Source organism: Odocoileus virginianus, chromosome 18 (assembly GCF_023699985.2).
Source record: "Odocoileus virginianus isolate 20LAN1187 ecotype Illinois chromosome 18, Ovbor_1.2, whole genome shotgun sequence".
Taxonomy (NCBI): Eukaryota; Metazoa; Chordata; class Mammalia; order Artiodactyla; family Cervidae; genus Odocoileus; species Odocoileus virginianus.
In genome coordinates, this window is record NC_069691.1 from 156,199 (window position 1) to 179,020 (window position 22,822).

Below are 22,822 nucleotides of genomic sequence, written 5' to 3' on the forward strand. Positions count from 1 at the left end.
TGTAGCCCACCAGGCTCCTCCTCTGTCCGTGGAGTTCTCCAGGCCGGAACACTGGAGTGGGTTCCCATTTCCTCCTCCAGGGGATCTTCCCAACCCAGGGACCAAGCCCGCGCCTCTGGCGTCAGCGGGCGGGTTCTCCACCACTGCGCCACCGGGGAGCCCCCAGCCCTCACTGCCCCTCTGCGTTTGCACAGGCCCCAGCTGAACGGGACCCTCGGGCGCCCTGAAGATGCCTTGGCCTGCCCGTCCCGCCCCGTGAGCCCTGCTCCGCCCTCACTGAGCCCTCCCGCTGCAGCGCGGGCCCTGCCGTGTCCTGGGCTCACTCTGCTCGGCCTTGAAGGCTGGGATCAAACAGAGCCTCCTGGTGATCCTCACCCCCTCACTGGGTTTCAGTCTCCCCACTGCCCTGAGCTGAGCTCGCTGGCCTTTCCCTTCAGTCTGGGCTCCCGGCGGGGTAAGCACTGTCCTGCCTCTGCCCTACAGCATCTGGTGCAGGCAGCGCTCGAGAGGGTCCCAGGGATGCACCCTGGACTCACTCTGGGCCCCAGATCCCTGCAGCTGGGCAGGGTGATGTGTGGGTCCACTGACCACAGAGTTTAGGCCCCCTGGCTGGGTGCCCATCCCAGGATGGGGCTGCTTCAGCCCTCCTCCAGAGGCACCGTGGGGCTTTGAATGAGGCATTTTCCCTCTCTGGGTCTCGGTGTCCCCCTCTGTCCAAAGACAGATCCCGAGGCTCTGCCAGGGAGTGGACAGTTGAGCAGGAAGTGAAGCTACCAGATTTTCAACCTCCAGGAGGCATCTTTAAAAAGTCTCTGTGACCCTTGTCTCTTGAAACTCCCTGATAAGGAAATTGTGGGGCAATAAATCTTTGTGGAGTTTGGGTTGGGGCCTGGCCAGGGGGAACAGACAGGAAGCAGCCCTGCTCTCTGTCTCCAGAGGTCAAGGTAGGAACAGCTCTGAGGATTGGGGTAGCTGCCAGGCTCACAGCCCCACTGCCCTCACGGCCCCGGGTCTGGCGCCTGCAGACTGCAGAACCCTCAACGAATGGTTCTGACAGGTGGGTAGGGCAGAGGCACTACCATTTTATGAGTAGACACACAGAACCCAAGAGGGGACAGGTTTGCCCAAGGTCATGTAGCAAATCGGCATCAGAATTCGGACTCTCCGGCCTGACCAGCAAACCTCCTGTGGAAGTGACGGGCCCGTCCCCGGCTCCCGGTGCCCGGAGAGGGTGTTCGGGAGAGGCCGGTGGAGTGCGTGAGCGCTCAGAAGGGCAGCTGGGGCATTTCCTCCTGGGTGCCCGCCTGTGGGGCCTGGCCTGTGGGTGGCCAGAGCTGAAGGGAGAGGACCATTTTGCCTTGGATGACTTGGATGGCTTGGATGAAAGAAGGAAGGAACAGCGAACAGAACAGGGGAGATGGAATGAAACATCCATCAGCTGAGCATCTCCTTAGTACTGAAGCCAAGTAGGACCCTGCGAGGCCCCCCGGGTCTCACCAAAAGCTTCCTGGCTCCCCCATTTCTTCTTTGTGGGATAAAGGCTTCGGTCTCCTAGATCTTCCCAGAGTTTCAAAGGACAGATGCAAAAAGCTATTAATTAGGGAAATAAGTAATTCAGAAACAAAGGAGAAACGATCAAGAAACTAGAGTGCAGTGCTTTAGACTCCCAGCTCCCAATGCAGGGGGCCTGGGTTCGACCCCTGGTCAGGGAGGTAGATCACACGGGCTGCAACTAAAGATTCCACATGCCGCACCTAGAAATCCCGCAAGCCGCAACGGAGATCGAAGACCCTGTGTGTAGTAACTAAGACCTGGCCTGGCCAAATGAATAAATGCTTAAAAAAGAAAAATTAGCTGTAGTGTAGCGATTAAAGCAGGATCCAGGTTCCTCCTCCAGGGAGAGCCTTTGTGCTCTTCTGTGGGAACTAAGGCCCCCACCCAGGAGGAGGATGGAAACTTCAGGCTGGACCCAAGATTTCTGGAACACCACCAACCAATCAGAAAAAAGTCACGCACCCTGCAGCCCTCACCCCCAATTTTTCCTATTAAAATCTCCCCCAAAACCATTGGGGAGTTTGGGATTTTTGAGCATAAGCACCTTGCTTGCCCCTGCAATAAAATTTTCTCTCTTCCAAACTCCAGTGTTTACATACTTTGAGTTGGTTTGGCCTCACCACGCGTCAGGCACATGAGCTTGTGTCCAATTACAGTACCAGACACAGGCAAGACATTTTACGTCTGTTACCTCCTTTAATCCTAGACAAGGCCCCGTGAGGGAGACGTGTGTGTTAGTCACTCAGTTGTATCTGACTCTCTGCGACCCCGTGGACTGTAGCCCACTGGGCTCCTCTGTCCATGGAATTCTCCAGGCAAGAATACTGGAGAGGGTTGCCGTTCCCTTCTCCAGGGGATCTTCCCAAACCAGGGATCAAACCAGAGTCTCCCACATTGCAGGCGGACCCAAGGACAAATGGGGATCCAGGATTTGAACCAGGTGCCTCCTCTTCCCCTCCCCGAGTATCAGGATGGGGTCCTCATGGGCTCGAGAGACTGCCCAGGCCTTGGACTTGGGAGGCTCCCTGGGGGCAGTCCTATTTGAGCCAGTCCAGGAAGGTGGTATGAGAGGAGGGGGCATCCTAGGAGCCCAGCTGAGGGCCAGCCTTGGCATTACCTGGGCTGACTTGGCTCTAGGCCGAGGGAAGGGGTGTGAGCAAAGATGGGGTGCCTGGGAAAGCCAGCACTTTGAGGGGAGCTCAGATAAACCAGTGTGGCTCAAAGGCTATCAGGAAATGAGCAGGGGCCTCAAAACGCAAGTCTAGCAGAGGGCTTTATCCTGAGGACGGAGGTGATCTGTGAGGCGGGGGTAGGGGGAGCTCTCACGGGAAATGACAGGGTTAGGGTGGGGCCGGGTGCGAGGCCTGGGCTGGGGTGGAGGAGAAAGAGTCAGTGAGAAAAAAGGCTGGCCAGGCCTTGCACAGCTTAAGCGAAGGGTCAAGAGCAAGGGCGCCGTGGGGCCAGGAGGCTGGGTCATCTCAGGAGGTGTCCTGCTCGCCCTCAGGGCCCCGGGACCTGGCTCTGGGCAGTGTCAGATGTCTGGAGGAGGCACTAGCTCAGGCCTAATCTCATCAAGAGGAAAAAGGCATTCTTGGCTGTCTCTGTCTCCATCTGTATTTCCTGTGGGCCTGCGGGGAGGCATCTGTGTGGACCAGAAGGACCGCAGAGCCGGTGAGAAAAGCAGAGGCGGGAGGGTGCTCGAGGAAAGAGAACCCGGGGACAGGACTGTGTCTCCACGCTGGCTGCTGCTCAGCCTGCGCTGCTGTTGAACCCGGGCAGCTGAGGACTGGCTGGTGAGGGAATCGTCCCCAGGCAGCATCTTTCTGCCTTCCAGCCTGGGCTGTGCCCGTGTGAAAGTGAAAGTGTTAGTAACTCACTCGTGTCTGACTCTGCAACCCCATGAACTGTAGTCCCGCCAGGTTCCTCTGTCCATGGAATTCTCCTGGCAAGAATACTGGGGTGGGTTGCCATTGCCTTCTCCAGGGGATCTTCCCTACCTGGGGATCAAACCTGGGTCTCCTGCACTGCAGGCAGATGCGTTACCGCTGAACCACACCAGGAAAGCCCTGGCTGCGCCCATGCAGAGAACCAAAGGGCTTCCTCTGCCCTTCCACCCTCCTCTCCCACTCCCACCAAGAGCCTCGGTCCCCTCAGCACAGGGGCGAACTAGGCTGCTGGCCTCTGCTACCAGACCCAAGTCAATGTGCCCACTGCACAGTGAGGCGAGACGAACCGAGAAGTCAGAATTTGGAGCAGAGAAAGGTTTCTTACAGGGACAAGCAAGGAGAATGGGTGGTCCTTGCTCAAAAGACCCAAACTCCCTAGTGGTGTTTGGGGGAGAGTTTTTATAGCAACATTTAGGGTGAGGGCTTCAGGGTATGTGACTTTCTTCTGATTGGTTGGTGGTGAGGCAACTGAGTGGTGTTCCAGGAATCTTGTGCTCAGCCTAAAAGTTGATTCATCTAGGTGGGGGGGGCCTTAGTTCCTGCAGGAGAACTCAGAGATATAGTGTTACGTATATCCCTTGAGGGTGAACCAGAACTCTTTATCACCGTGCTATTGTTTGACTGAGTCTCCTTTGTTTCTGCATTCCCTCATCTCCAAGATTAAAAAGTGTTTGAATCTGCCTGTTGGAGCTAAGGGGAAGTCTAGGAGGCTGCAGGCTTTTGCACCCTAGAGAGTGCCGCCAGAGACACGGGTGAATATATGCCTTTCCTCTCCAGGTTCTTCTGGATCCACAGGGGTTGTTAGCTTTTCATGTGGCTCATCAATGTGATGATTACTGAGGGTCAGAACTCTGCAGCAGCAGGCTGCTTTGCCCTTTCTGGTTTGGGATTTTTACTCACATCCCCAAAATGTTGGGCCCTCAGCACATACCCGTCGTGTACTAAATCACATTTTGTTGTTCAGTCGCTCAGTCGCGTCCAACTCTTTACGACTCCATGGACTGCAGCACACCAGGCTTCCCTGTCCTTCACCACCTCCTGGAGTTTGCCCAAGTTCATGTCCCTTGAGTCAGTGATGCCATCCAACCATCTCATCCTCTGTCGTCACCTTCTCCTCCTGCTTTTGATCTTTCCCAGCATCAGAGTCTTTTCCAACGAGTCAGTTCTTCACATCAGGTGAATAGTCTCAATTTTCACATCTGCCAGCCAAGATAAATTCCAGTAAGAATAATTCTGGGAGGCTGGTAGGACTGGCGTCTCCTCTCTCCTTTTGACCTTTCCCGAATTCTTCCAGTTGGTAGTAGTTTGTTAGTTCCACGTTCCTTACCAGGACCTCCTGTTTTAAGACAACTCATGCAAGTGGTTACTATGGTACCTCGCCAGTGGGGGCGGTTTCAGTCAATGGTCCCCTAACATTCACAGCAAACATCTGTTGGGAATGATGTGCACTGGCATTGATCCATGTACACTATGGATTATCTTTTCTAGTTGTCGGGGCAGCCCCATAGGAGAGTGTGGACCCAGGACTAAACTGGGTTCTGGATTCCAGCTCATCCGTTTACTTGCTGCATGATTTTGGGCACGTTACTTAACCTGTCTGTGCCCCAGTTTTCTCATCTGTATTAATGGGGTGATAATGTTGCTCTGGGACCCCTTCCAGAGCCCAATAGTGGGCTCTTGTCTAACACTCAAAAATGAATTGTCCAAGGAAACACATGTGCTGAGAAAGCAGAAGACTTTATTGGAAAGGGGCCCCTAAAGGGAGAGGCGTGGGGTGAGGGGGCCCAGGAGGACCGCTCTGCCACATGGCTGGCAGGCTCAGGTTTTATGGTAAAGCTTAGTTTCTGGGTTGTCTCCGGGCAGTCATCTTCCTTGTGCCCGTATTTGGTCTGACTCAAGGTCCTTCCTCATGTCACATGCATCTCTCAGCCAAGATGGAAACCAGATGTGCAAAGGCTTCTGGGAGGTTGGTAGGATATATTATATTTTGCCCCCCCCCCCCCATCCCCGCCCCCGGTTTCTGCAGTCTGGAGGTAGCATGTTCCTTGCCGGGCCCTCCTGTTGTGAGATAACAGTATCCTGCCTGGCCAGGGAGGGCAGCTCCAGTCAACGGGTCCCTAACAGCTATACTTACCTGGTGAGGATCAAGTTAGTACCTGGAACATACTTCACATACAGTAAGCAATGTGTTAGCTGTTATTTGTTATTATGCTTGATTTTACTAGTGAGAAATAGACGTGTTAAGTAGCTGGCCCCAGTCACAGGCACAGTGGGCGTGTTCTGTAGTTACACTGTTCAGCTGGGTACCTGGTAGCCAGGTGTGACTGCTGAGCAATTGACATGTTGCTGGTGCAACTGAGGAGCCAGTTTTACATTTTAATTCATTTTAATTGATTTTAACTTTAATTTAGAAGGCATCTGTGATTAGAGACTCCTATGTTGGACAGAGCTAGTGCTGGGGTCCCTCACCAGATGATCTAATTTAAGTGAGTCTGATGTGCATTCAAAATTGCAAACCACTGCCCTGTGCTTTAGCATCCTGTTGAGATCGTGCCTCTCATTCTTTCCTGCTCTCAGCCACATCCCTGAGAAGTACACACAGGTGGGGAACAGTGACTGAACTGCCCCCTTACCCCCGCACTCAGCCCTCGGACTGGCACAGAATAAGCACTAAGTCAGTGGTGGATGAATCTGCTGATTGAATTAAATGATTCCCTGATGCTCAGTGGTAAAGAACCTGCCTGCCAATGCAGGCGACTCAGGTTCCATCCCTGGGTCGGAAAGATCCCCTGGAGAAGAAAATGGCAAAACCCATTTCTGCATTTTTGCCTGGGAAATCCCATGGGCCGAGGAGCTACAGTCCGTGGGGTGGCAGAGAGGGGGAACACAACTGAGTATGCAGGCATGCACGCGTATTCACCTCTCTTCACAGACCTTGGCTTTTTCTGCTTTGAGATGCTCTGTTCTTTGATTCAGTATGACGGGTTCTTTAAGAAGTCATTTTGGAGCCTTCTGTCTCAGAGGCAAGTTGTCAGAGCCAAGGCTACTCGTGACTATGGTAGAATCGTGGCATATGAACAGGACAGAAGTTTTCTGGAGGCCTCCATGGTAGGTGGCAAGCTGACCAGCTTTTCCCTGTTTGTCCAAAAGTTTCCTGATTTTAGCACTGAGAGCCCTGCGTCCCAGGAATACCCACCCCACACCCCAACCTGGACAAACCAGAACAACGATGTCCCTTCCTCTGTGGGGAGAATGAGGACTCTACTTGCCTCTAAAGAGGGAAGAAAAGTAAGCCTGTGGGGTGAGACCCTGAGGTCCCAGTTCCCTGGATCCTGCCCCCCCCCCCACCCCATCCCACCGACCTCCCCCATCACTTCAGACCCTGTCACTGGCCTGTTGTAGGCAAAAACAAAGACAGCTGGTGCCAAGAGGTGACAGCTAAGCCAGCGCCTGGCTTCAGATGGACAGAAGTCAGTGGGAGAAGTAGCTGAGACCTGTGGGTTCTCCTTCCTGCCTGGAAATAAGGAGGGCTCCATGTTAGGCAGAGACCTGTCCTGACAGCAAGTAGGGCCTTGGCTTCCTGAACCAGATACCTCACCCCGTCCTGCGGCTGAGGGTGGGGGATCTGAGAGGGTGAATTAGAAAGGAATTAGAGAGTGAATTAGAAGCTTTCTGTCAAGTTTAGGGTCAAAGCCAGGATCAAAATAAACTCTGTGATGGAAAGCTGAAACCGTCTACCTCAGAATGGGGTTTGAACCCATGTGCTGGGATTCCAACCCAGCCAAAACTCAATAGATGGAACTTGAACCCAGTCAAAACCCATGGCCTTCCAACTGCGATCACAGGCCTGGTTTCAGAGCCAAATGAAGCTCAGGTTCTTGATGTCTCATCTCAGAAAGAATTCAGCAAGAGACAAACTGATGGGTGAGAAGTGGCTCTCATTCAGAGAGAAACGCACTCCATGGAGTGTGGGCCGTTTCAGAGGGTGAGTGCAGCCTCAAGACATGGTGTGGTCAGCTTTTATGGGCTGAGTAGCTTCATAGGTTGATGAGTGGGAGGACTAGTCCAGCTATTCTGGGGAAAGGGTGTGGGCATCCGGGGTTGGGCCCCTGCCCACTTTTTGGTCTTTGATGATTGTCAGGCGCCTCTGGGTGCAGTCAGCCAGCTTGCTGACGTGGTAGTGAGGGTATCCTGAGGATCAAGGTCTAGTCTGGTTGACTTGTCTTGGACCCATTTGGTTCTAATCCGTTTATGTTGTGCCCTCGGGCTATGACATTATTTCAGAGGTTGTGTCCTGCCCTCTTCCTTCCTGTTCCATAACTGTCAACCCAGGATTGGAGTCAAGATATGGGACCTATCTATAATTAGTGTTAATTCTCGGTATTGTGTTCATTCTTGGTCTTTGTAGATCACCTCCAACTACAGTTATGATCATCTGTTTTCACTTTATGAAGCTAAGAAACTTTTGATTCTAATCTCCTTCTATTAACTGTGGCTGAAGTTAAGTGTGGTGATTCATACCCTCCCAGGGGGTGTGTCTGGAGGCAGCTTGATGACCACAAGGTTGGGTTTTAAGGGAAAGAATAAAATGTAATTCCCAATATTAGATGTGGAACACAAGCTTACTAAAGGGACAATAGCAGCCTGGAACCGGTGGATAACCCTCCCCACCCCTGACCAAATCAAAGACCAAAGATCAATTCAAAGACCAAATCAGGTAATTTCATTCTCTCCCTGAAGCCAGGTTCAGCACCATTAATGAATAATCTGCTCTGCTGCTTTGAACCACACCCAGTCTGGGCTCGGTTTCAGCCACCCTGCAGCTAACCCTTGTCCTGCAATGATTCAGGGCTGGGCTGGGAAGACGGGCCCCTGGGGCCAGGCAGGACAGTCTCTGGGTCTCTGTGCCCTATCTATGTCTCCACCTCCTCAGAAGTCCCAGAGGAGCAGGACTTGGGAAGAGCAGCATCTGGACCAGGTCGTGGCTTCTGCTTACCCGCTCCGCTGCTCCCACTCCTGTGACCTCGGCCAAGTCGCTTCCTCGGCACCGAATGAGGACGACAGGCCTCAGGAGGGCTGTAAGGGCATCAGGCTGTTCCACTGCCAGGCATTAAGAAATAAACTCGATGGAGACTCCCGGGTGGTCCAGTGGTTAGGACTCCGTGCTCCCAATGTGGGGGTTGTGAGTTCAATCCCTGGCCAGGGAACTAAGATCCTGCATGCTGCATGGCCAGCCAAAAAATAAAAAGTTTTTTTTTTTCCTAAAAAACGCTCCGTGGGATGTTAAACCCGGTGATGACTAATCTTTTTGCAGGGCAGGGAATTCACAGCCCAAAGAGCCTAACCCGGTGGCATCTGGCCCGCTCAGCACCCTTGGGACAGCAGCAGCAGCAGCCGCCCCCTGCTTTGTGCCCCGGGGGGCTGGCCCGCTCCACCTGAGAAGGCCTGCGTGGCTTTGACGTGGGCCCAGCTGGATGGGACCAGGCAGGACAGGACAAGTGACATGGGGTAGACCTGGCCCAGACCTGTGCTCTGGCCCAGCCTGTGGGCAAGGGCCTCACAGTGCTGAGGGCCCACTGTAGTTCTCATTTCCAGGCAAGTACCTGCTTGTGGGGAAAGTAAAACGCCTGCTTTCTGAATTGCTGCGTCCTGAAACTCACTCGTGACCTGACAAATACATGCACGCAGGAGCAGTGCACGTGGCTCAGTCACTGAGTCACATCCAGCCCTGCGTGTTAGCCAGGAGTGGGAAGCTATAGTGAAAGTGAAAGTCGCTCAGTCATGTCCAACGCTTTTCCACCCCATGGACTATACAGTCCCTGGGATTCTCCAGGCCAGAATACTGGAGTGAGTAGCCTTTCCCTTCTCCAGGGGATCTTCCCAACCCAGGGATCGAACGCAGGTCTCCCGCAGTGCAGGCGGATTCTTCGCAGCTGAGCCACAGGGAAGCCCGGTAGCCGCCAGCGGTAGGCTGTGCCCCGGACAGACGCCTCTGCTGTGTCTCTGTGGCTCACTCTGAAAGTGTAATTCGCTGTCGCGCTGCGTGTCCAGCGTGAGTCAGTTCCCAGGAGGTGCCGTCTTCACAGAGCGCCTGGGGGACTCAGGATGGGGGGAGCTGCACCATCGGGAACCTGTGGCCTCCTCACCCCTCCAGCCGAGGGCGAGAGTTCTGGAGGCCCCAGGCCGGTGACATATCATGTCCGCCCACGATCCACTGGCTAGGACGAATGTGTTCAGTCGCGTCCGACTCTCTGCCACCCCATGGACTGTAGCCCACCAGGCTCCTCTGGCCGTGGAATTTCCCAGGCAAGAATACTGGAGTGGGTTGCCATTCCCTTCTCCAGGGGATCTTCCTGACCCAAGGATCGAAGCTGAGTTTCTTGCCTGTCCTGCACTGGCAGACGGATTCCTAACCACTGAGCCACCTGAGAAGCCCGGCTAGGACTGACTGCAGGGGGGCCGGGATATAAGGGGAGTGATGGAGTGTCTGGTGAGCATCAGGGCCGCAGACAGATGCCCCTCCCTCCCCAGGGCGTGGGCCAGGAGCTGAGCCTGCGGACTCGCCCCTACACTGCTGCCCCCAGCCCAGGCCCCGGGCAGCTCCGCAGCTGCACTAATTTCCTGCGGGTCGCCACGGCGGCGGCTGCAAGGCACTGGAGAGGTGGCTGCGTGTGCTGGAGCAACTTTACGGTGATACCCTCGTTCCAGGGCAAAGCAGAAACCCCCGTAAGACGGTAGACCCTGAGCAGCTGTGAGGAGATACCCCACGTCCAAGGGCAAAGGAGGAGCCCCGGCAAGACGGTAGGAGGGGCGAATTCGCGTTTAGAATCAAACCCCGTTCCCGCCAGAGATGCTCAGAGGGCTCAAATCAACCTTGTGCGCACCAGGACGCAGGGACCCCACAGAGACCGAGACAGACCGTGTCTGAGCGTCTCCTGGGGCGGGATGGGTCGGCGGTGGTCTGCCGCAGGGACAGGGGCTCTGGGTGCAGCAGACCTGGGTGTGGCATCAGCCCTCTTGGAGGAGGTCGCCATTAACCCCACCACTGAGCCCCCAGAACTTACACAGGACTGGGGAATAGTCTCTTGGAGGGCACAACAGAACCTTGTGCACCAGGACCCAGGAGAAAGGAGCAGTGACCCCACAGGAGACTGACCCAGGATTGCGCGTGAGTGTCCGGGAGTCCCTGGTGGAGGTGTGGCCTACTGCAGGGTCGGGGCACTGTATACAGCAATGCCTGCGTGGGACCCTTTGAAGGAGGTCGCCATTATCTTCATTACCTCCACCATAGTTTGGCCTCAGGTCAAATAACAGGGAGGGAACACAGCCCTGCCCATCAACAGAAAATTGAATTAAAGATTTACTGAGCATGGCCCCACCCATCAGAACAGACCCAGTTTCCCCTTCAATCAGTCTCTCCTATCAGAAACTTCCAAAAGCCTCTTATCCTTCTCCATCAGAGGGTAGACATAATGAAAACCACAATCACAGAAAACTAACCAATCTGATCACAAGGACCACAGCCTTGTCTAACTCAATGAAACTATGAGCCATGCCATGTAGGGCCACCCAAGACAGATGGGTCATGGTGAAGAGTTCTGACAAAACGTGGCCCACTGGAGAAGGGAATGGCAAACCACTTCAGTATTCTTGCCTTGAGAACCCCATGAACGGTATGAAAGGGCAAAAAGATAGGACACTGAAAGATGAACTCCTCAGGTTGGTAGGTGCCTATATGCTACTGGAGATCAGTGGAGAAATAACTCCAGAAATAATGAAGAGACAAAGCCAAAATAAAAACAACACCCAGTTGTAGATGTGACTGATGATGGAAATAAAGTCCAATGCTGTAAAGAGCAATATTTCATCAGTTCAGTTCAGTTCAGTTCAGTCCCTTAGTCGTGTCCGACTCTTTGCGACCCCATGGACTGCAGCACGCCAGGCTTCCCTGTCCATCACCAAGTCCTGGAGCTTCCTCAAACTCATGTCCATCAAGTTGGTGATGCCATCCAACCATCTCATACTCTGTCATCCCCTTCTCCTCCCACCTTCAATTTTTCCCAGCATCAGGATCTTTTCCAATGAGTCAGTTGTTCACATCAGGTGGCCAAAGTATTGGAGTTTCAGCTTCAGGGTCAGTCCTTCCAATGAATATTCAGGACTGATTTCCGTTAGGATGGACTGGTTGGATCTCCTTGCAGTCCAAGGGACTCTCAAGAGTCTTCTCCAACTCTTCTCAAGAGTTTTGCTCCAAGTTCAAAAGCATCAATTCTTCAGCACTCAGCTTTCTTTATAGTCCAACTCTTGCATCCATACATGACTACTGGAAAAACCATAGCTTTGACTAGATGGACCTTTGTTGGCAAAGTAATGTCTCTGCTTTTGTGTGTGTGTGTGTGTGTGTGTGTGTGTGTGTGTGTGTGTGTGTCTGCTTTTTAATATGCTGTCTAGGTTGGTCATAACTTTTCTTCCAAGGAGCAAGTGTCTTTTAATTTCTGGCTGCAGTCACCATCTGCAGTGATTTTGGAGCCCCCAAAAATTAAGTTTGACACTGTTTTCATTGTTTCCCCATCTGTTTGCCATGAACTGATGGGGCCAGATGCCATGATCTTAGTTTTCTGAATGTTGAGCTTTAAGCCAACTTTTTCACTCTCCTCTTTCACTTTCATCAAGAGGCTCTTTAGTTCTTCTTCGCTTTCTGCCATAAGGGTGGTGTCATCTGCATATCTGAGGTTATTGATATTTCTCCCAGCAATCTTGATTCCAGCTTGTGCTTCATCCAGACCAGTGTTTCTCATGATGTACTCTGCATACAAGTTAAATAAGCAGGGGGACAATATACAGCCTTGATGTACTCCTTTCCCAGTTTGGAACCAGTCTGTTGTTCCATGTCCAATTCTAACTGTTGCTTCCTGACCTGCATACAGATTTCTCAGGAGGCAGGTCAGGTGGTCTGGTATTCCCATCTCTTTAAGAGTTTTCCACAGCTTGTGGTGATCCACACAGTCAAAGGCTTTGGCATAGTCAATAAAGCAGAAGCAGATGTTTTTCTGGAACTCTCTTGCTTTTTCGATGATCCAGCGGATGTTGGCAATTTGATCTCTGGTTCCTCTGCCTTTTCAAAAACCAGCTTGAACATCTGGAAGTTCGTGGTTCATGTACTGTTGAAGCCTGGCTTGGAGAATTTTGAGCATTACTTTGCTAGCGGGTGAGAATGGTGCAATTGTGCAGTAGTTTGAGCATTCTTTGGCATTGCCTTTCTTTGGGATTGGAGTGAAAACTGACCTTTTCCAGACCTGTGGCCACTGCTGAGTTTTCCAAATTTGCTGGCATATTGAGTGCAGCACTTTGACAGCTTCATCTTTTAGGATTTGAAATAGCTCAACTGGAATTCCATCACCTCCACTAGCTTTCTTCATATTGATGCTTCCTAAGGCCCACCTACTTGACTTTGCATTCTAGGATGTCTGGCTCTAGGTGAGTGATCACACCATCGTGATTATCTGGGTTGTAAAGCTCTTTCTTGTACACTTCTGTGTATTCTTGCCACTTCTTCTTAATATCTTCTGCTTCTGTTAAGTCCATACCATTTCTGTCATTTATTGAGCCCATCTTTGCATGAAATGTCCCCTTGGTATCTCTAATTTTCTTGAAGAGATCTCTAGTCTTTCCCATTCTATTGTTTCCCTCTATTTCTTTGCACTGATCACTGAGGAAGGCTTTCTTATCTCTCCTTGCTATTCTTTGGAACTCTGCATTCAAATGGGTATAATCTTTCCTTTTCTCCTTTGCTTTTCACTTCTCTTCTTTTCACAGCTATTTGTAATGCCTCCCTAGACAACCATTTTGCTTGTTTGCATTTCTTTTTCTTGGAGATGGTCTTGATCCTTGCCTCCTGTACAATGTCATGAACCTCTGTCCATAGTTCTTCAGGCATTCTGTCTATCAGAATCTTGATGCTATCAGATCAGATGTCTATCAGAATCTATTGATGCTTTTGAACTGCGGTGTTGGAGAAGACTCTTGAGAGTCCTTTGGACTGAAAAGAGATCCAATCAGTCCATCCTAAAGGAAATCAGTCCTGAATATTCATTGGAAGGACTGATGCTGTAGCTGAAACTCCAATACTTTGGCCACCTGATGCGAAGAACCGACTCATTGGAAAAGATCCTGATGCTGGGAAAAATTGAAGGTGGGAGGAGAAGGGGATGACAGAGGATGAGATGGTTGGATGGCATCACCAACTTGATGGACATGAGTTTGAGGAAGCTCCAGGACTTGGTGATTGACAGGGAAGCCTGGCGTGCTGCAGTCCATGGGGTCGCAAAGAGTTGGACATGACTGAGCTACTGAACTGAACTGAAGGGAGACCATTGTCTTTGCTCATCCTTCCTGGGACAACCTATAGGACTTATTTCTCTCAGGACCCAGTGCGGAGAAGAGCCGTGTGGCTCCTTAGCAAATGGTGGCATTTGTCTTACAGGCACTGAGTAAATAAATCCCTTTTTGATTTTGTTTCCCTTGTCGAATTGACTGCTAGGAAGCTCAGACACAAATCCCCCAGGCCCGCCTCCTCTGTGTACAGGATCGGGTAACCCACATTCATCGCTTTGCTCCTCCTACATTCCTAGTGGTCTTTTTTCCTGCATTTTCCCTCTGTGCCCATTTCCCCACCATGGCTTTTTCTTTTTATTTCCTTCTATCTGTGTTCTATTTCTGAAAGGCTTCTCGCATCCTTTCTGGGATCAAATGGGCATTAATTAGGCAGCCCCTGCGTTCTGTGCTGCTCCCTGTAGCTCTAGCAAATGCCATCAGGGTTTTGGGCGAAGCTCCCGAAAGGAGGGTTGAAGTGTCTGAGCTTCACAGGACGGACCTGCTGCCATGAGGCTGCTGGGCTGCCTGGTGCTGTACAAGGGGCTTGGCTCATGTGTCAGGCCCCGGATCACTGTGACCTCCTGAGGTCAGCAGTCTGATCTCGCGCCTTTGGACTGAGCACAGAGAAGAGCTTCAGGGCAGACCACCTGGCTGGGACGCGCCAGCCCTGTCTTGACCTCTCAGTCCGACGTGCCTTCCCCTGGGAAGTGCCTGGGAGCATGGGGTGGGCAAAGCACTGTGCCGGGCATTCCTGGGGCCACCCCAGGCCTTCCCTTGAGGAACCTGCAAGTGGTAGAGGTGCCCTGACCCCAAGCTCCAATTCAGAGCAGGGAGGAGAGACAGGAGAATGAGATCTCTGCTACTCGATCTGCCTTTGGTGGAGGCCGCCTGGGAGCTGGGGGAGAGGAGAGACGAGTGCAGACTCCAGGGGCCTGGGAAAAGGCCCAAGCAGAGGGAAAGACGCGGGTGAAGGCCCAGAGGACCGAAGATGCAGGAGTGGTGCCAGGGAGACTGGTGATGTTCTTTATCTGGAAGGTGCCGTTTAGAAGATGAGCAAGAGAAAGGGAATCTTGGAATATGGGGTGGCACCCAAGCTGAGTTTGGCCTTGATCCTGTAAAGCAGCAGTGAACGGGAAGCATCGAAGGGAGCTCTGAGGTGGGGCCTGGTGGGAGGAATACAGCCAGGCTTGCCGGGCAGAGCAGTCCTCCTGGCTGCGTGCGGAGAGAGGGCGGGAGGGCCCAGTGAGTCAACAAGACCAAGAGGAAGGGGTTTGAACTGAGCGTCAGCAGGGGCAAGAGGAGGCCACACGGCCCCGTCGATCTGGCCACTCATGAGCCCTGGGTCCTCTTACGGGCCATTCATGACATAGCCCTGCTTACCCCTCCAGCGTCTGTTCTCCTTCACATCATCCAGTTTACATGGATATGTGTGTGTGTGTGTGTTTATTTTTCTTTTTAGCATCTTGCTAATCTTACATTATATAGCATATATAGTTCTCCAAACATTCCATGTTGGCCTCTGTTTCAGGGCCTTTGCTCGGGCTGTTCCATCTGCCTAGGACACCTTTTTCCCAGCTTACCCTGGTCTAGCTTACACGGCCGACTCCTACTCATCCTTCAAATCACAGCTCACGTGTCACTTCCTCTGAGGGCAGCAAGTCCTCCCTGCCTGCCACGTACAAACCTCCATTATTACCTATGATACAACTGCGCCCCAGAGGCTCAGACTCCCCTAACAGCCTCACTCATGGGACTCTTCTCTCCTGTAAGGCTGGGCTCAGGCTTGCTCTCTCCAAACCCCCAGTGTCCGGCACAGGGCCTAGTCACACTGTGATGCTCAGTACATATTGAGTGAACAAATAGAAGGCTGGATGAGTGAGGGAAGGTCAAGATGCCTGGATGATAATAGTGGTAGTAATTATTACTACTGAGCAAGGGATCTTAGTGTATCATCTCATTTAATCTCATGATGCATCTGAGACAGATACTTTCTTTATCCCCATTTTATAAATAAGCAAACCGAGACTTCAGAAATTGTTATTTGCCCACCCAGCTGGTAAGCTCAGAACTGGAATTGGAACCCCGGGCAGGCTGGCTCCAGAGGATGCAGTGTTAACCGACGTGGCTGGGCTGGGCTGGGCAGGGAGGCTGGGCTGTCTGGTGAGGTGCTGAATAAGGAAAGGGGTGGGGTGGGTTCTCTCCAGTGTTGCTGCTTTTTTGTGTTTGCACTCGAAGGAGTGAAGAGCAAACGGGTCAGTAGTTCTTGTACACCATCTTACCAGGCCCTTCCAAGTAGCCACAGTTCTAGCCTCTCCACCTGGGTACCTTTCCTCGCGCGTCGCTGTCCTCATAGAACTGACCACTGTTCTGCTCACACCCTCACCTTGGGAGGAGGTGAGACTCTGTGTGTCCTGTTCTCAGCTGGCGAACCTCACGCCTCTTCTGTCCCGTTTGTCTCTCCCAGATGTCATGGCACCCCCAGTACCGGAGCTCCAAGTTCCGCCACGTCTTTGGCAAACCAGCCAGCAAGGAGAACTGCTACGACTCCGTGCCCATCACCCACAGTGTCCAAGACAATCACTTCTGCGCTGTGAACCCCCACTTCATCGCGGTCGTGACTGAGTGTACTGGCGGGGGTGCCTTCCTCGTCATCCCCTTGCACCAGGTAAGGACGCCTGCTAGGCCCGGCCCCACACAGCTCTCTGGAGGCAGCATGGGACAGAGGGAAGGTAGAAGGAGCCTCAGTTTGGATTCCATACGTGGGTTCAAGTCCCAGCCCTGCTGTGTGACCAAGAATAAGTCATTTCACCCCTTCAGTCTCGGTGTCTTCATTGGAAAAGCATGCCTCTCCTGGGATTTCAGCTTCTTGCAGTTGTTTAGGGCTCCTATGACCAACCGTCCACCCCACTGCGAATTCATTCATTCCTGAATAACATTAAATGTATTGCCGGGCTCACGAGACATTGGGGAAGTCTCCAAAGCCAGCTCCTCCCTCCAAGAGAGAAAAGGACCTTGAGGCGAAATCCAAGGAGGAGAGGTAAGCAGCAAGTGAACAGGAAGAACGCTTGTCTCGTGGCGGTCGCTGACAGCAGAGGTTGGGACGTATGCAATTGCTGATATTTAACAGACTTTGATCCCCAAGATGGCAGTTTCACATAAATTAACTTAACAGCAGATCTTTTCAGGATCCTGAGTCTCTGCCTTGAGGCAGCATCTGTGAAGGGACTGGAGGGCTTGGTATTGCCTCTGGTTTGCGGCGGAAGCAGATAGAAAATTTCTCCAGAGAAAAGTATCTCAGTGTGAACAGGACTCCCACAGATTAAGATTAGGGAAGTTCATAAACTGAGAGCTACCAAGCATGTAAGCCCCTATGAGTAAGCATCAGCTGAAAAAACAAACAACAGACTTGGAGCCCTAAAGAACTTCAGAAGTTAAAACCACACATAAAACTGATTCATAGATCAGGTTTTCTGATCCCAATGCACTTGAGTTAGAAATCAATAACAAAAGAGAAATTTTAAATTCTCATTCATTTAGAAGTTTAAAAACACCTTTCTAGGGACTTCCCGGGTGGTCCATTTGTTAAGACTCCATGTTTCCACTACAGGGGGCACAGGTTCAATCACTGGTCAGGGAACTAAGATTCCACATGCCGATCAGCCTGGCTGGAAAAAAATAATAAAAACACCTTCTAAATAACTTCTAGATCAAAGAAGAAATCAAAATGGAAATTTAAAAATACTTGGACATGAATGAAAATGAAATATATCAGTAAAATTATGGGGATGCAGGGAAGTGGTGCTTCAAGGGAAATTTGCAGCACTAATGCTTATATTTGGAGAAGGCAATGGCACCCCACTCCAGTACTGTTGCCTGGAAAATCCCATGGACGCAGGAGCCTGGTAGGCTGCGGTCCATGGGGTCTCTAAGAGTCGGACACTACTGAAGTGACTTAGCAGTAGCATCAATGCTTATATTGGGCTTCCCAGGTAAAGCCTGGGCTTTCCCAGGCAGTGGTAAAGAATCTGCCTGCCAATGCAGGAGTCGCAGGAGACGTGGATTTGATCCCTGAGTTGGGAAGTTCCCCAGGAGGAGGAAATGGCAATCCACTCCAGAATTCTTGTCTGGAGAATCCCCCGGACAGAGGAGCCTGGTGGGCTAGTCTTTGGGGTCGCAAAGAGTCAGACACGACTACAGTAACGGAGCACGCACACACCCAGAATTCAGTACCCATTCATGAGCAAAATTAAAGTTCTTTGCACACTAGGAAAGGGGCTCTTCACTAACATAGGAAACGACTGTTTAAAGACTTACGTATTGTCTGCTGTGCGGGGCTGCTGGGCACGGGCTTTTCTCCGTTGCGGAGCTCGGGCTCCTCACTGCGGTGGCTTCTCCGGTTGCGGGGCGCGGGCTGAAGGGCGCACGGGCTCAGTGCTTGTGACGCGTGGGCTTAGTTGCCTGCGGCACGTGGGATCTTCCAGAGCAGGGGTCGAATCCGAAGCTCCTGCCTAGGCAGGTGGGTTCTTTACCACTGAGCCACAAGGGAAGCGGCGCCACAGCCTCTCCTGTCCCACCCCACCTGCCTCCTGTCTTCTCGGAAACAGAATTCTTTAAGCTTTTTGTTTTGAAAGACTCTCAACCCTACAGAAAAGTTGCAAAAAATAGTTGAATAAATGATTATCCTTCACCAAGATTCACTGGTTGTTAAGATTCTGCCAAATTTACTTTTTGTGATTTTTTTTAATATCTTCGTCTCTGTACGTGTGCGTAAACAAATTTTATTTCTGGTCAAGTGTAACCCAGGATCATGCATTATATTTAGTTGTCAGTTTACTCATTAGATTGCTTAGTTTGCTTCATTTCTCAATACTGAAATTTTAAAGCTGTAAAGCCCAGCTGTTCTGAAGGATGTTGCTAAAATTGAATTTAACCCATTGTTTTCTTGTGATTAGATTCATGTTATATGTTTTTGGCAAGAATGTTAAATAAGTGATGTTGTACCCTCAGTTCATTATGTCGTATGACACATGAGGTCAGTTTGTCCCATTTTTGGCGATATTGGTGATGTTTGATCTCTTTGTTAATATGGTACATATGAGTTAATATCACTTATGAAAAAGGAACACCCCTTTAGGGAATTCCCTGGCTGTCCAGTGGTTAGGACTCTGAGCTCTCACTACCATGGCCCAGGTTTGACCCACGGTCAGGGAACTAACACCCCCCACCCCCCGCCAAAAAAAAGAACATAAAAGGTGCTGGCCTGCGCAGTAAAACTAGAAAAATAAGTTAAAGGTATAAGGATTGAAAAGGAAGAGATAAAACCATATTATTTACTGATGTGATTGTCTACACAGAAAACCAGAAGACCACAGAATCAAATTACTAGAAAAATAATAAGTGTTCGGAAGGTGACTGGATGAAAAATCAGAATCCAAGTCAGAGTTGCATTTTTACGTAACAAGAGTGCTTAGAAAAATGTAAATATTTCCAGTAGAATGAGAAGAGTAAATACCCGGGAATTAATAAGCAAAACTGAATAGGAGAAAATAACAGAGCATCATTGACAGGCTAATAATGAAGACGACCTCAGTAAGTGGAAATATGTGCCATGTTCATGAATGGTCACTTTTCCCCCCTCCTCCAAATGTCCAGAGCATTCTCCTTTTCACTCTGTATTCCATAGCACATTGCTTCCTTAGGATACGGGCCCTGAGTGCTTTGAATCCGAGTCACTTGTGTCCTTCTGGTAGTGCTTCTTAATGTATTTGCAATGTGGGAGGACTTGGGGAGAACCAGTACTTCGCTCACCCATATATCACCCCGTGGGCACTCACAGTTGGTACTTACCAGTTTTCACTGGTTGAACAAATCTGTTCTGTTTCTATACATTTGCTTTTTAAGAATATCATACAAACGGAACCATACAGTATGTAGGCCTTCGGGTCCTCAGTCAGTGAATTCTCTGGAGATCCATCCAGGTTGTTGTATGTATCAATTGCTTATTCTTTTTTATTGCCGAGTAGTATTCTGTGGTGTGGGTGCACAGTTTGTTGAACCCTTGGCTGTTGAAGGCCGTCTGGACTGTTTCCAGTTTGGAGCTGTTAGGAATGAAACTACTATAAACATTTGTGTACAGGGTTCTGTGTGCACATAAGTAAATTCCATTTTTCTGGGATAAATGCCTAGGAGTGCAATCTAGATCATAAAGTAGTTACATGTTCCATTTTATAGGAAACTGCCAAGCTATTTTCACAAATAGTTTTATAGCATAAGTAAAGTATTACATGGAACATAACTTTAAAAAGTCCTTTGCTGTTTATCTGAAATTCAAATTTTACCAGGCATCCTCCTTTTATTTGTTAAATCTGGCGTCTCGACTCCCAGGTGATGCCAGTGCTGCTGGTTTTCAGCAGCTAGGCTCTATTCTAGTTCTTTTTTTTTTTTTTTTATCGTTACAAAAAGAATTTTCAAACACAAAGGTAGGGGAAAACAATATCATGAACTCTTCACACCCAGACTCAAGAATTTTGAAGACTTTGTCATGCTTGCTTCATCCATCCCTTTTTTTTCCCTGAAATATTTTAAAGCAAAGCCCAGACTGTCATTTTACACCCAGAGTTCAGTTTGCAATTCTATAAAATAAATACTTTCTGTTACTGACAGAATGTGACATAACCACAATGCCAGGATCATAGCACTTTCCTATTATGTGAAAAAGCCCTTGATTGCCTCATAAATGCCTCTTTGCTCCTGGTTTGTTTGAGTCAGCATCAAGAAGGTCCACGTGTTGCGTTTGGTTGACATTTTCTTAAGCGACCACATCCAGCGTGACGGAGCAGGAGGCAGAGGCTGAGAGAGGAAAAGGACCCGTGCTGGTCCCGCGGTGTGGCGCTTACCTGGGCAGACAGGCCTGCAGGCCCTTTTCCATGTAGTCAGCAGGGACAGGGCTTACGCTGCACCTTTATTAGCCCATTTTATGGGAGGTGTTGCCCCATTATATGCATCAGGATGCCGAGGCTCAGGGAGCTGACTGAAGGACCCTGATCAGGAAAGGTGTGGACCCAGACCTGGGCATGGTCTTGGGGCCCCACCCTCATTCAGCGGACCTGCACTCCTGAGTTTTGGCTGTGGTTCATGTCGGCTCCTTGTCAGTTACCAGGGTTTAAGTCCGATCCGGGCACAGAGAATGTCAGTAAAGGTAGAAGGAAGGGACAAGCTAGCGAATTCTTCATTTTCACGCAGGACTGGAAGATTCCTGGCTTTCCCACCGTGTGTGGGATTTATTCTCAGAAGGGCCAGGCTGGCCCATGCGGTGTCAGGTGTCCGGAAGGGAGTGACTCCACAGACCCTTTCTCTTCCGCCCTGTGGCCCAGGGTGAACCCATTGCAGGGTGGCGCTGGCAGCCTAGGCAACCAAGGGCTGCGCTCAGGGAACAAAGGCTCAATGGGAAGGTCTGGGGACACGCCCGCCCTGAGCCTGGGGGACAGGCAGGTTGGGCTTTGGACCCTGGCACCAGGCCTCCCGCAGACCCACCTGATCAGGTGGGAGGTGGACTTTGCTGTGAGGTGTGGAGGTCAGGAGGAATGCCAGCAAGAACAGGCAGAGCCCTGGGGTCAAGCCCTGCAGCCTCGCTGGGAGTAGGCCAGGCCAGAGGAGGGTATGGGCTTGAGGGCCAGAGGGACGCGTGGTGAACAGGTGCCTGGGGCAGGGGAGTGGGGCACTTCACTGCTGTGCCCTTGGAGGCCAGCCAGACCCTGCTTAAGCCTGCGTCATGCCACGTCCCTCCTGGGACCCACCTCCCTCCCATTGCCTGCACACAAAGTCCTGCCTTTCTCACCAGAACTCTCCATCCACATCCCAGCTAACGCTGTAAACCGCAGAGACCTCCACAGCACACCCCCGTCCCCTCCATACCCGGGTTCCCCTTCTAGAAATGTAGAGATGCAGGGTGTGTGCCAGACTGTTTTCCTGTTTTTCTTTGGGGGAGAAAGTCTCTTCCAGTTCTGAGGGTCTGTTCAGCCTGGAAGGGAGCTGGCCTGGGACCAGGGAGGTGGCGTGGGGTGGAGGTGCCCTTCGGGGTCCACAGGACAGAGCTGGAACCAGAAGTGGAGAGTAAGGGGAGAGGGGAGGCCCACAGGGAAGCTATACTAGGCTCCAAGTAAGAAGGGTTTGCTCACAGTTTGTAACAAGGTCTGAAAGTGAAATAAGCCACCTAGCGGGGACGCGGGCTCCCCACCTCCGGAAGTGACCAGGCAAGGTTACCAGATAGCCTCTGCTGTTCACCACTTCCAGCCCTGGGTGTGGGGTCTATAGTGGACCCTCCTCAGGCTCCTCTGTGCCTGTGAGAGGAGGGCTGATGAATGATGCGTTCCCTAAATCCTCCTGGGAACATGACTTGCATTTTAGCAGCACGTGTATTCGCAAGATTAGGGGACACTCCTGTCGTCTTTTCCCCTCAGCTGTTTCCTCTGGGCAGCCCTCTGGCTAAGTCTCACCGACTCTAGTTAGGACACGTCTCATCTGTCCACTTGTCCATCTCTCCATGTGCATCTCTCTCTATGCAAGGTGACCTGTCCCCTCTTGTCTGGACTTCTCTACCTTCCTACCCATCAGCCTACCTTTCCTCCTGTTTGCTTTAGGATCTCTCTACTTAAAACCTATCTGTGTATGGCCCAGCCTTTCTGACTTTCAGTGCCTCCCCTTCATCCTAGTCTGATCAAAGTCTTTCTTTAAGGCCCAACTCAAAGGCATCCTCCTCCAGGAAGCCTTCTTTGATTGATCCCCCAGGGCATTTCTTCTGCCTCTGAGCCCTGAATACACTATATCCTGCCTCCTCCACAGGTTGGCAGCTCCTCGAGGGCACAGATCATGAGTAATTCATCTTCTGCCGCCACTTGCATGGGACATAAGATCTGGCACATAGTCAGTCCTCACTGAAAGGCCTGCAT

The 22,822-nt window shown here is 51.1% G+C and overlaps 1 protein-coding gene and 1 long non-coding RNA gene across 7 annotated transcripts in view; one reads left to right on the top strand and one right to left on the bottom strand.

Annotated features, from left to right (window-relative positions):
- Nucleotides 1-22,822, top strand: part of CORO2A (coronin 2A) — a 57,247-nt gene that overhangs the window by 18,959 nt on the left and 15,466 nt on the right. The window contains exons 1-2 of one of the 6 annotated variants that reach the window (XM_070480197.1): nucleotides 10,278-10,301; nucleotides 16,339-16,539. In XM_070480197.1, coding sequence (XP_070336298.1) covers nucleotides 16,339-16,539 — 201 coding nt within the window. In that variant the 5' untranslated portion in view covers nucleotides 10,278-10,301. The other 5 variants (XM_070480198.1, XM_070480194.1, XM_070480196.1 and 2 more) reach the window with 5 other exon arrangements.
- LOC110145331 (uncharacterized) lies at nucleotides 19,866-21,241 on the bottom strand. The gene is made up of 2 exons (XR_002316181.2): nucleotides 20,771-21,241; nucleotides 19,866-19,972 (listed from the first exon to the last, which is right to left on the bottom strand). It is a non-coding gene; the product is annotated as an uncharacterized lncRNA (long non-coding RNA).